Source organism: Rhipicephalus sanguineus, chromosome 5, assembly GCF_013339695.2.
Source record: "Rhipicephalus sanguineus isolate Rsan-2018 chromosome 5, BIME_Rsan_1.4, whole genome shotgun sequence".
In the NCBI taxonomy this organism is placed as follows: domain Eukaryota; kingdom Metazoa; phylum Arthropoda; class Arachnida; order Ixodida; family Ixodidae; genus Rhipicephalus; species Rhipicephalus sanguineus.
In genome coordinates this window covers 6809140-6822733 of record NC_051180.1, presented here as the reverse complement: position 1 = coordinate 6822733, position 13594 = coordinate 6809140, and the positions used below count along the sequence as shown (strand labels likewise).

The 13594-nt window shown below is 44.3% G+C and overlaps 2 protein-coding genes across 2 annotated transcripts in view; one reads left to right on the top strand and one right to left on the bottom strand.

Moving 5' to 3' along the window:
- Window positions 1–514, top strand: part of LOC119393150 (all trans-polyprenyl-diphosphate synthase PDSS1) — a 39509-nt gene extending 38995 nt beyond the window's left edge. The window contains exon 10 of the mRNA XM_037659971.2: window positions 43–514. Coding sequence (XP_037515899.1) covers window positions 43–183 — 141 coding nt within the window. The 3' untranslated portion in view covers window positions 184–514. The remainder of the gene's footprint in view (window positions 1–42) is intronic.
- Window positions 1–13594, bottom strand: part of LOC119393149 (ATP-dependent zinc metalloprotease YME1L) — a 232881-nt gene that overhangs the window by 5242 nt on the left and 214045 nt on the right. Inside the window, 2 exon segments of the mRNA XM_049416127.1 lie at window positions 3322–3464; window positions 3820–3927. Of these exon segments, the coding sequence (XP_049272084.1) occupies window positions 3322–3464; window positions 3820–3927 (251 nt within the window).

Sequence of the window (13594 nt, the reverse complement as noted above, 5' to 3'; positions counted from 1 at the left end):
TTGCGCTTGTCTCGCCACTGACGCTACCTCTTCTTTTCCTAGAGTGATGGCCTCGAGCACACACGGCTGCTGGCACAGAAGCACTGCAGCGAAGCTGTGCGGCACCTGGCGCCGTGGGTCGAGTCACCGGAAAAGCAGGCGCTCATCAGCATCACCGAGAAAGTGCTCAACCGCAAGAAGTGACCGTGTACATACAAACGGAGCCTACCGACAGCCTTGGACAACTTACGCGCGTCAAGAGCTGTTCCGTATATTTTATTCGACAATCACAAGAAATCTGACAAAGTGATTTTCACGGATGTGATGTGATTGAAAAAAAAAAATGGTGCGAATGAACTTTGCGCATATACTTGCAACAACAACGAAAGCTTATATAATGGCTCCTTTTGTTTGCCTGACCTAATCCTTATACCAGGAAAGAGATAACGTAGTTGTACATAAGACATGTACATAAAAGTAATGAGCTTGGCTATGAGAAGAAAAAAAAAAAACATTTCACTCTGTGCAATTGCAGACTAAGATGGCATAATTGCAGTGACGAATATTACTATTGTATGAAAAGACTTCACCAATATATTATACATAATATTGCGCGTTATTTATCTTCTGCAGGTCGAATGCCCTTGCAGAGTATATATACTACTTTAATAATGATGTTAAAAAAGTAACCTGTACATACAAGTATATGACATTTTGGGAAGTACATATTAAAGCCTACTGCTGCAATTGAAAATCAGGGAAAAAGAGGAGGATTGTTAAAGAAGTTATGCATTCATTTTTAAGCGATCACTAACAAAGCGAATAAACACTAACAAATGTCATCAGAGTCTGTGTTCCTTTGGCAACTTTCAATATATATCTCACAAGAGCTTATGTGTACCATGTGCTCTTGTTGCATACCTCTTCAAAAATTCCTTTACATTTTTTCCTTGAGACCCCTTTTGTTAATGTGGTTAGCAGGTAGCTCTTTTCACACACCTAAAAAGTATCCAACATGACAGAACCTATGGATGGCTTGCAGTCTGTACCAGTAACTTCTGCGCAAAAAAGTACACGGCAGACAAGGACTATCGCTTGTCCGCTGTGTACTTTTAACATTATGGAATACCAACTAGCCCGCTCCCACATTTTGCTACAGCAATGTGCTGTGCACCTCCAAATTCAAAACGTGGAAACTTGTGCCCTTGCGAAATCTGTTCCTGCTGACTGAACAGCACTTTTTTGGTGGATGCTGTCATATGGAAAAAATGCAAGGCACACATTTGAAAATATGGATGACTCGTGCAGCAATTATTTTATTTGCACTTCATAATGAATTTACTTCAAAAAACTTCACAGCCCTGTAATGCTTGAAGATGAGGAAAGATTCATCATACAGTGAAGTATACTAATGGAAAGAAGTGCATCTTATCTATACTTTTGAATAAGCAAAATATGAAAGTTAGTGGCAAAAACCTAACAAATTGACAACAACTAGATGTGGCTTTAGCTACAAACTTGGTGTACCTTGAGTCTATTCCCTCTTTCAATTATATGTAAGATGTTAGTAATAAACACTGTAAACTTAAGATCATGAATCGCCAACTGAACACCCCCAGACTGACGAGTGGACTTTTGAAATTGTCAATACATACAAGTTTGTATGGCAGGCACAATATCGCAGCTCGCATTACGTAACACATTCACACAGTACTTATGCCAGTGTTCGTCGCTGCTCAAGACTGATTATAATCTCTTATTTACTGCAACCGTAACCACACAAAGCCAGTAACCCTACTGCAGAAAACCCTAACAAGCCTTACTTTCCTTAGGAACTGCTTGCTGATGATGTGACATCACTAACTATGCATCTATAGCTTGTTTTGTTGCCATGTAAAATACTTTCAAGTATCAGCAGTTTTTTTTTTTTTTAAAGGGGTATGCTGCTCTTTCAAAACTTTCTTTTTATGTCTTGAACAATTTTGATGAAACTTGCTGAGTAATGTTATGTACATTTGTGTGCTGCTTTCAAATATTAAAATATTTTTCGAGTACAATGCGTAGTTTTTTAGACATTTCATGTTTCTTTTTCTGGGCAAAAATTTTCCTAAGCCGAGAAAAGTATCAAGCAGCTCAGCATAGCAACCATTTGGAATGAAAACTGTATGCAATAAATTAATAATGGGTGTTTTAAACTCATTTGAACAAATATTATGGTTACGTAAATTTTTGTGAGTGGATAATAATAATAATATCTGGGGTTTAACGTCCCAAAACCACGATATGATTATGAGAGACGCCGTAGTGGAGGGCTCCGGAAATTTCGACCACCTGAGGTTCTTTAACGTGCACCTAAATCTAAGAACACGAGCCTCAAACATTTTCGCCTCCATCGAAAATGCAGCCGTTGCGGCCGGGATTCGATCCCACGACCTTCGGGTCAGCAGTCGAGTGCCATAACCACTAGACCACTGTGGCGGGGAATTTTTGTGAGTGCACTCCCTGGTAAATGTTTCACATAACTTTTGGTGAAATGGATTCAGAACAGCTGTCTGTTTTATTACACAAATCTTTAATTCCAGATTATTGTAACATGCCAATGTATATTTTGTTACTCTCTCAGGTTAAGGAAATTTTTGCTCCCGAAATGGCAGATGGACTGTTTGATATGTTAAAACTACATATTGTACTAGAAAAACAGTTGCATATTTTAAGTGTGTACACACATGTACATAAACACAGCAAATTTCATCAAATCAATCAAGAATTTTTAAAAAAGTTCAAGCACAGTGTCATGTCATCACTGACAGCTTCAGTATATAGGCAGGTCAACTCTACATAGCATCACGTAGACCATGAGAGTCTTCTTACTAGCTACTGTCATAACCACTACTGGCATTATTAGTTTTCTTGCCTGCCATCACCAATAATAGTGCCTAGAAAGTTCAGGTTATACAATACAAAGTTTTGCCACTAAATTTTTTCTTTTGTGCAAATACTTAGCTGCACAAAAATGACCAATAGGTGCACCTGCATGAGCCTCCCACGAAATTCCCAATGTGGTGAAAACAAACAAAACTGCGTGGCTCCAATAATGTATGAAACTTACCACATGCCAGCACGTTTTGCCGTGTAAAACACCACCAAAGGTTTAAAAAACAAGTTTGCCAAAATTTCACTTCTTCCACACCAAAGTAACAAAAACAAGTTTATTGTATGGGGCAGGAAAACATGCTCTGCAAACGGTCCTCTGGCTCGCAGTGAAACCCCGCCACATATGCAATACATGTGGTGCCACATGTTAAGAGCATGACTGACTGCCATAAGCAGGAGACAGTTTACCTTTTACGAATGGGCTCTTTCCCGCTGAGCAGCTGCTTGACGTCATCTGCATCGAGTGTCTCGTACTTGAGCAGTGCCTCGGCCAGCAGCTTGTGCTCTTTCTGGTGCGTTTTGAGGATTGCCTTGGCCCTCTCGTAAGACTCCTGCCGGAGAAGGTGGGTGCAGCTGTAGTCTTGCTCTCTTGGCATTTAAGGAGGCCTTATATGCCTCATCAAATAGGAAAGAAAAAGGTGACCATCGACAACACAAGTGTTAACAGAAATCCGAATATGAAACACTGAATGTCGATTAAAGCACAGCAAATTGACTGACATTAACTTGGGGTGGTTTAAAGGTAATTCAAAGCAATTAAAATACCAAAAGTTAATGAACAAGCAAAAATAAAATGAAAAATTGGGGAAGCACGCAGTAAAATAGCCACACTGGATGGCTTTTGCCTTTGAGTTGTCTTAGGCACAAGAGGCCTTGTGAGTTGCCAAGGGTGAAAGACACACTTACATGCAGGAGTCTCTTTATCTCGCCATCAATAACTTCGGCAGTGTTTGGTGCTAGTTCATTCACAACTATCAGTGAACTGTGATCTTCTTCAAACGTTCTCACACCAACCTGGGACAAGGAAAAAAAAGATAAGTAACAACACTCAAGTCGGAAATGCAAGCAGAAACTGAAGCCACGATCTGCACAAATGAAACTTTGCTTTGCCATAAGCTCATAGATTTCCTATTGTGGCACTTGTATCTCAAGACACTCGCAATGAGAATTTTTCTGCCGCAGCACTGGCTGTCTAGGAAAATGGGTAATACAGCACTCAATCATCATATTGCCTAGCAAGAAACCTGTTTTATAAATCACAGGGGCAATTCAAAGTCAACCCAATTGTCTTCTTGCTCTTAAAATTGGGGCTCAATAAAGTAGTCACCTATGAGTGCACCTGCACACAACCTATTTTGGCAAGTTGGTGACTATTGATATTGAAACCACAGTAAACACAAAGAACAATAACACAGCAAAGCTAGCAAAGAGCAGCCTTTCATGTAATCAATGTGCCAATTACATATTCTACTTCTGGACAGTTACTGTTATCCAATCACGTTTCTGTCACCAATCATGTCTAACAATCACTTTGTTCACAAGACAATCCTGTACCAGGAGATGCTGCTTTTAGCATCTTTCTTTGCAAACAGTTGAATGCTCACAGCCTGACAGGTGTGCATGTTTCATCAGGCAACAGAGCAGGTTGCACGAACCGTACTGTTTAGCATCTTTCTTTGCAAACAACAGTTGAATGCTCACAGCCTGACAGGTGTGCATGTTTCATCAGGCAACAGAGCAGGTTGCGTGAACCGTGCTGTTTAGCATCTTTCTTTGCAAACAACAGTTGAATGCTCACAGCCTGACAGGTGCGCATGTTTCATCAGGCAACAGAGCAGGTTGCGTGAACCGTACTGTTTAGCATCTTTCTTTGCAAACAACAGTTGAATGCTCACAGCCTGACAGGTGCGCATGTTTCATCAGACAACAGAGCAGGTTGCGTGAACCGTACTGTTTAGCATCTTTCTTTGCAAACAACAGTTGAACGCTGACAGCCTGACAGGTGCGCCATGTTTCATCAGGCAACAGAGCAGGTTGCGTGAACCGTACTGTTTAGCATCTTTCTTTGCAAACAACAGTTGAATGCTCACAGCCTGACAGGTGCGCATGTTTCATCAGACAACAGAGCAGGTTGCGTGAACCGTACTGTTTAGCATCTTTCTTTGCAAACAACAGTTGAATGCTGACAGCCTGACAGGTGCGCATGTTTCATCAGGCAACAGAGCAGGTTGCGTGAACCGTACTGTTTAGCATCTTTCTTTGCAAACAACAGTTGAATGCTGACAGCCTGACAGGTGCGCATGTTTCATCAGGCAACAGAGCAGGTTGCGTGAACCGTACTGTTTAGCATCTTTCTTTGCAAACAACAGTTGAATGCTCACAGCCTGACAGGTGCGCATGTTTCATCAGGCAACAGAGCAGGTTGCGTGAACCGTACTGTCAGCACTGCATTCAGCATCTCTCTACACTGTTCTTTTTCCACTCGACAGCTGCTCCTGGCTTGTTTTACAATTTCGCCATCAGTGCCCAGGCGTTCGTGACATTATTGAATGTTTGTTGCATGGCTGAAGGAAGATGTGGCGCGCATACTGCATACATACAACCCCCGACACGACACAAGTGCCCCTGCACATTTTAAGAGAAAGCACTACGAAGTGCTACATAATTGTACGTTTGTCTCCTATTCTTTTTATTTCACAAGCACCTCGTGTGTAAAGTTGAGGTTTATTGAGGTGTCTCATTAGATGCTGGCTTTTAAAAGCGCAGCGTGCAGTACAAGATCCACATTACCTCAATAAAAATCAATAAAAATAAGGGCTGGAGCCAGAACCGAAGCCAGGCATTCTGCGTGACGGTCAAGTATCCTACTGCTGAGCCACACCAGTGCATGAAACCGATTTGGAAAATGACCCTGTACAGGCATCATGTAGTGCAAGGAGGGGCCCTCCTACACCATTCAACCCCCCATTTTCTAAATGCGGGTTGCCTAGACTGAAGTATGGACAGATGAGTGCAGCAAGAACAGCAGCAATAGGGGCATGGGGCCATGTGACCACGTTTAACTAGCCAGTGACGGTGCAAGGTGCCGCCGATGGAATGAGCTGTGTAGGGGAAGCATGTACGCTAGTGTTGCTTGTCCTGTCTAATGTATTGCCATAGTAACAAACGTGGTGCCTGACTTGTCAGAATTTGAGCTTCGTCCTTGCAATGACACTCCATGTCACTCCCTCCTCTCATTCTGAGAAGGGAATTGTGGAATGACAAGGGCTGTGAAGCATGGCTGCCCCTACCGGTCAAGCATCCCGGGACTAGAAAAGTTATTTCGTGAGTTTTCGGTAAACCACCCAAAGAACCACACGGTAAACCACCCGAGGAAATCGTTGCTAGCACTTGCCCGTCTCTCTTTCTAAAACATTTGACGGAATATATTGAAACTAACAATGCATAATAAAGGTTCCAGTGGTGTACTAACAACACTTTATAATCACAAATTTATTGCATTGCACAGTAGAATCTCGTTACAACGAACTTCGCGGGACCGCCAAATTTAATTCGTTATTCTGAAATATCGTAGTACTGAAAAATGATGTCGGTAATGTAACACAACACCGAAAATAATATACCTTTGCAGGAGGTGCACGTGTTGGGGCGTAAACAATGAACGAAAACACTGGGCACCGAGTGGAAACAATTTACTGCTTAAAAAAGTCCTGACAAAAATTACTTAGTGCAATTCAAACACGACACACAAGAAAGGTGCACAAGGGACAAGCGCTACTTGCAACTGTTTATTCCACAACGTCGTCATGAAACATATATATACCTTTGGCACATGCGCAGACCCGTTCATTGAAAAAAAGAAAGAAATGAAGATGACAGATTTTCTATCGCATATACGTGTCGATGAAGCTAAATTCGTTCGAGTGCAGAGTGACGGAAGGTTCGCTAACGCACCCCCCCCCCCCTCTTCTTAATGAGAAATGCCTCCAGTAACATGCGGGCTTGCTCATTGCGGCTTTTGCCAAGAATCTTTGCCCCGCGAAACAATGCCTCACAACCACAAGAACTCACGTGATCTACTAGGTGCGTTCTTTCCTTCTTTTTTATGTTCAGGGCATGCTCTCTAAAACGGTCATTTGCACACCTTCCGGTTTGACCGATGTAACTCTTACCACATGACAGTGGTATATCATAAACAACGCCACAGGTAAGGCGAAAGGTGCTTTTTTTGGCATCCTCGTCTTGTTGTTTTCGCAGCAGTTATGCGAGGGCAAAGTCGGGCGAGCTTGTTGGGGGCGGAGAACACCACTCCAACGTCGTGCTGGTTTGCAACCTTCTTGAGGTTATGCGAAACCTTATGTATATAGGGAACGACTACTAGAGCACGTTTCTTTTGGGTGAAGTCACTGGCGTCTGTGTTTATGCGTTGTTTGCACTTCTGCAACAGAACAGCTGTGATCACTGTGGGCGGATAGCCTGCCACCAGCAGCTTCGATACTTGTGCATCAAAGCTCCGTTGCATCTCGTGGTGGCACGATTTCTTCAGTGCAGACTCGAGGCAAAGTGATGCAATGGCTCTTTTTACTGTCTTGGAGTGAGACGAGTCGAAAGGTAAAATCCCTTTCTTTGCCCGAGGTCTATACGACCAGCACACGTGTAGTCCCGAATAGCTAAAATTAATATCTAAAAACTGCAGTGCTCTGCACAGGAAGTTTATGTGTAAAGGACAGTCCCTTCCCATGCTGGTTAAAAAGCTCTAAAATCCTGTCCACCTGGTCCTCGTATAAACAGCGCTAAGTAATTTTTGTCAGTACTATGCACCAACTAGGCCCCCAAAAGGTCCTATTAAAAATGTCAGTAATCTTCTTCTGGCGAGTAGAAAGCAGGCGCTGGTGCATGTATGCCTACACATCCACAACCTTCCTAAGGATGTCTTCAGGTACATCCTTGCAGCACCGAGGTACGATCGGGTCTTCTCAAGGAACACCACAACATCCGAGCTGGAAATAGTCTCTTCCGTTGTTCCAGACTCTGCATCTCCAGTGTCGTCTTTGTCACTGCTACAGCAATCTTGCTCACGCACTTGACTCACGATTTCTTCGCAGGTGAGCTCTGCGGACGCAGCCGCTGCGCAGTCACTGTCTACGTAATGCTCAAAGGTTACCGCAGCGTCTACCGGGAGCTTCTCGGTAAGCTTATTCCAAAGCTCTGGGTCGAGCTCCGCTTCGTCATCGCAGTCTCGTGGTGTAGGCTCGCAGTCTTGCGGCGTAAGCGAAGTCTCGAGGAGACCTCCCTTTCGCCAGCAGTTGCTAATGGTGCTTGCCTTGACATTCCACCACAACCCTGTCAGCATTTCTGCAGCTTGACGGATGTTGACCTCCGTGGGCAGCTTCAGTCATATGTTAATGAGAAGGCGCTGCACAAGTCGCTTCCGAAATTCGGCCTTCACACATCTTATTATGCCCTGGTCTAAAGGTTGGAGCAAAGATGTACAATTCGGGGGCAGAAATTCAAGCTGCACATTGCTCATACGCACGTTCACAATATGTGCCGAGCAGTTATCAACGATTAGAAGAACCTTCTTTTGTTTCTTCTTCATTGTGTTGTCGAACTGCAGCAGCCACTGCGTGAACAGTTCCCGCGTCATCCACGCTTTCTTATTTGCCCGATAGTCGCAAGGCAACGAGACAACATTTTTCAAGCAGCAAGGCTTGGCAGACTTGCCAATAACGATAGGCTTGAGTTTTTTTGTGCCTGTGGCGTTGCAGCAGAAGAGCACTGACACGCGAAGACGCGATTTTTTTCCGCCCTTGCATTTTTCACCTTTAAAGTTCATTGTCTTATCGGGTAACAGCTGATAAAAGCATGGCGCTTCGTCAGCGTTGAAAACGTCGTCTGGACTGAACGTCTCGATGATTTCCTGAAAGCGCTCGTTCCGCCAGGCAATCGCACTTTCGGCATCGGCCGCCTTTTCTTTCCCGCACGCGACTTGCCACATGATGCCGTTCCTTTGCCGGAACCGATAGAGCTATCCGGCACTTGCGTCGAAGCCAGAGGTGCCCAAAGCGACCGCGAACTGTAGCGCCTTTCCTTGAATAATAGGGCCTGACAAGGGCACACCGTGTTGTCTGGCATCCTTAAACCATGTGAGGACGGCGTCGTCGACGGTTTGGTAGTTGCCCAGCCGCAAGCGTTTTCTTGAGGGAGCCAGCTGTGATTCTCGATGTAATTTCACGGTCTCCTCCCGATCCTTCAGTATTGTTGCCACTGTTGATGGCGCAATATCACGCTCCCTGCATGTGTCCACTTGCTTTTTTTCCAGCATTCAGCTCCGTCAGAATGTCCACTTTTTCCTTGAGCGAAAACTGGCGTCGCTTCTTTTTAATGCTGGGGCCAGGAGAACTCATTGCCCGAAAAGCGATCGCACAACACGATCTCAACTTCGCAGCTCCAAACGACAGCAACTGGAAACGTGGTGAGAACAGCGGCAACAGCGGGACTAAGCCTACGACGTTTGATTTGGTTTGACCGGTTTGTGACAATCGCGTTGATGTCAACACTGATGGGGCTGCACCCGTTGAACCGAGTTTCCCGGCGCATATCTGCTGCAGATGATGATAGGTGTAAGCTTCAGTGATTTCCGTACCGAAACATTCATGGAACTTCGTAATAACAAAGCATCTTGTTGATTTCGGGGTTAAATTACGTACGTTAATCTGAAATATTCGGTATTCTGAAATTCGTAGTACTGAAAGTTTTTTACGTTGGCAACATAGGCATTTTGGCGGGGATTTCAAAAAGATTCACTAATCTGAAAATTTCGTTAATCTGATGTTCGTAGCAACGAGATTTTACTGTATACACTTTTGTAAAGGACACCTTTGTATTTGTTCTTCATGTAACCACCCCTTATGTAATACCCCCCCTTGGGGTCTTTAAGGTATTAAGCTGAACTGAACTGAACTGCAAGGGTGCAGCAACATCAATTCAACAAAGGGGATTACTTGCACCATTTTAACAACAATCAAGAGCATGTGTGGAAAGAGGCAGCTCGCAAATGTACAGAAGCAAGAAGAGGGAAGAGAGGGAAGCCTTTCGTATGGACACCCGGCCTGCGCAAGCAAAAAAGACAGAGGTGAAATGGCAGCCAGCACCTCTGTCATGCTTTGTAGTTGTAGTGATCTTTTTTTTTTGTTGCAACGGGCGTCTATTTGAGGTTCAATGACAAAGTGCAGAAAAGAAAAAGCGAAACCCAATAATATTCTCAGTTTCGATGCCACACCACAATCACTTCTAACATTACATTTCCCCAATCATAGGCTTGCGCTCTTCTCCATCATTTCCGCCCCGAGACATATTAGTGCAAGGAATAAAACAACCAACACTAGGAAGGAGACGAAGACCGACGCTTTAGATTTTAGGAGTGTGCAAATACTTTAGGGGTATGCAAATATGCTAATATGAATTGAATAGTGAAAGTTCGGTACAACTACCCAATTTGAGAATTAAAGACTGGCAATGAACGATGCAACAGTGAAGAGGCCCACTCTGCTGTATTCAACTTGTGCTGCACTGATGTTTCCACTTTTGTGTTGCGCAGACTGAACGGACCTACAGATACCATTTACCATAAATATAGAAGGAAGCAGAACGTTCTAAGCAATAGAATCATTGCTGCGATCTACAATCTAATCATGGGACATGCCATAGCGTAAAACAACAAAATAATGTGACCTATCCGACATTCTTTAATGTGCAATAAAATAAAAGTACATAAGTATTTCTGTATTTCATGCCCCTTAAAATGCAGCAATCAGGTTGAGTACGGCGCCCAAAACTAAAAAAAAAACGCTATTTTACTGCACTAAGCTAGTGGTAACATAGCTGCATTCTTTATGTGTCGGGTATAAAAGTGTTGTGCAACATAACAAACTGGCAACATTACAACATTACAAACAAGTGGTTTGCCTAATATTCCAGCCCATTCGTGGGGGCTTTCTCAGGGCTATGTCTATCTATCTAGCTGTTTTCTGCCACTTTTCAATTGAAGTCCTTTAAAAAGTACCAGGTGCTGGGCAAACTAAAAGAAAAACGTGATTTCCTCAAGCACAGCAGCCCAATGCGTGACCACTGCTCTGCCAATACTGGCAGGCAGTGAGGGATTGGTTCCGAAAAGTTAAAGGGGCCCTGCGACATAAATCAAGCATGTCGTTTTGATTACTTCTAGCACTGTGGAAAGTGGCAATACCGAAAACAAAGTTCTTTTCATTGTATTTCAATGGAGAAACCACAGTGATTTCAGCCTACAACGAAAGCCAGGCTATTTTTGTGATAGGAAATGATGTTTAATTAGGTGGAAGTGATGACAATTGCTGGGTGTTTTGATTCACTTGAAATGACATGTTGCATTTAATATTCATATGGTCCCAGCTAGGCCACACTGTTGTGTGCTAAAAATTATACAGTCGAACTCCGCTACAACGAACTCCGCTTCAACGAAATTTCCGGTACAACGAAAAATTCTCGGTTCCCCGTCAACAGTCCATAGGAGTCAATGCATAAATATGCTCGCCACAACGAACACTTTTTCTGCTGCCGTTCCGCTTCAACGAAATTTGACGATGCCATTCGGGCTCAAAAATTTAATTTACCGTGCAATAAACACAATCTCGGACATTTTGATGCATTTTAGAACATAAAAATACGAATTCAATGTCTGAATCGCGTGTTGGAACCACCAGAAACCGCCGCTGTTGACTGAGCATGGGGGCCGCCATTGCTTGATAGCGACGGCGATCAGACTGCCCTGCTTTCGCAACTGGCTTGAGTTGCTTCTGAGTCGCAGACAATCCGAAGCCAAAGCTCAATTGTTGACACTGGGGCAGCGTTGCCAGATGGTGAAATTCGGCACCAGATTGGGAAAATCTGGTGAAAATTGGCGGCTGCTGGTGTTGAGGTGCCGGAACAGCTACACCAGACAAAATCTGGTGAAAAGTGGTGAAAAATGTTGAGGAATGGCTTGCCACTACAATTATTCGTATTTACACCGCGTTGTTGCCGACGACTTGTTGGCCCTTCATCCGCATCCCACGGTAGCGCCAGTTTCTTGCTGAAACTAGCACTCAAATCTACAAACCATCAAACCAAAGCCGGCCGAGCCATAGAGTTTTCGTGAGCAGCCCGATCGTGTGGCGAAGGTCGCGGGACAGTTCGCGGGCCTGCTGGACGCCACCGTGTCCCTCTCCGCTTGTTCCTCTTGTCTTCAATAAAGTTTATTTTCTCCTTCTCCTTTTTTATGCATATCCACCTTTATGGCTCTAGAAGGTGACGGGCCCTAAGGAGGTTAAAAAAATTCTAGAGTGGAAGCAATCGAAACTTCTAAGGAGCGAATGTGAAGCCAACGTTCGGGCACACTTTACCTGAAAAACATAGCCTTCCCGTCTTATGTCCGACCGTGACGTAAATGCTATAGTTTAGTCATTGGTCGGTTACTATCCCGAGGAAAGTAATATATCCGAATGAGTACGTATGTGATATGTCTAATAAAGCTTGCCAAGACATTGATAAGGAAGCCAGAAACACAGAGGCTCATTGGGAAGTATCTGTCCGGAACAATTAGCCATCGAAGGTCCGTATTCAAAGCCAACCTTTTCTTTACCTCTTATTTTCTGTATAGCTTTTGGGCCCTTAACACGCGCGGATAAAAACAGTAAACAGGGCTAAATGACTGAAGTCGGTTTGTGGACACTGGCTTCATCATACGAAGAGAAAACGAGAGCTAAGGGCACGGTGTAAGATATATGTAGAGTATATCTTACACCGTGGGTAAGGGTAAGGTAATTGGTTTTAAACTAAGAGCACATGTGACAGCTGACTTGCTACTTTTTCTTAGCTGACGTGTTATCGTTCGGCTTTTCCCCTCCAGCATCTTTTTAACATCCTTGGGTGGGCCACCCAAAAACCTCCTTGCCTGTTTCTAGGAGTGCGCGAATTAATATTCGATTCGCCATTCGAATCGAATAGTGCATATCCGAAATACCGAATATTTTTCCAGTATACACTATTCAGCATGGACGGAAAACCCCGAAGTAACGATACGTTGGAGCATTGAGGGATCATTTTTGTACACGCTTACATGTCTAACAACAGACCCAACCACGGCGGGCTCGTTTGTAATTTATAGCTTCCAAAGGCATAGCGCATCCAAGACGGGACAAGGCGAATGACACGTAGACAGGCATACACATCAGGGGGTTAGCCGGGGGGGGGGGGGGGGGTGGCAGGGGCGTAGCCCAGGCACGTAGGCAAGGGGGGGGGCCCGGGGGGCCCGGGCCCCCCCCGAAATTCGTCCGGCCTTCTATACTCCCGGGAAACTTTTGTTTTATTTTTGCCATGGAAATACTTTTTTTCGGACAGTTAGGCCTTGGGCCCCCCCCCGAAAAAAAATCCTGGCTACGTGCCTGGCGTAGCCAGAAATTTTTTTCGGGGGGGGGGGGGGTTCAACCATGCTTTATGTATGTTTGTGCGTGCGTTTGTATGTGTGCGTGTATATATACGCAAGCAAAATTGAAAAATTTCGGGGGGGTTTGAACCCCCAACCCCCCCCCCCCCCCCCTTGGCTACGCCCCTGGGGGGGGTTGGGAGTGTTCAACCCCCCCCCTGAAAATGGTCAATTTTGCTC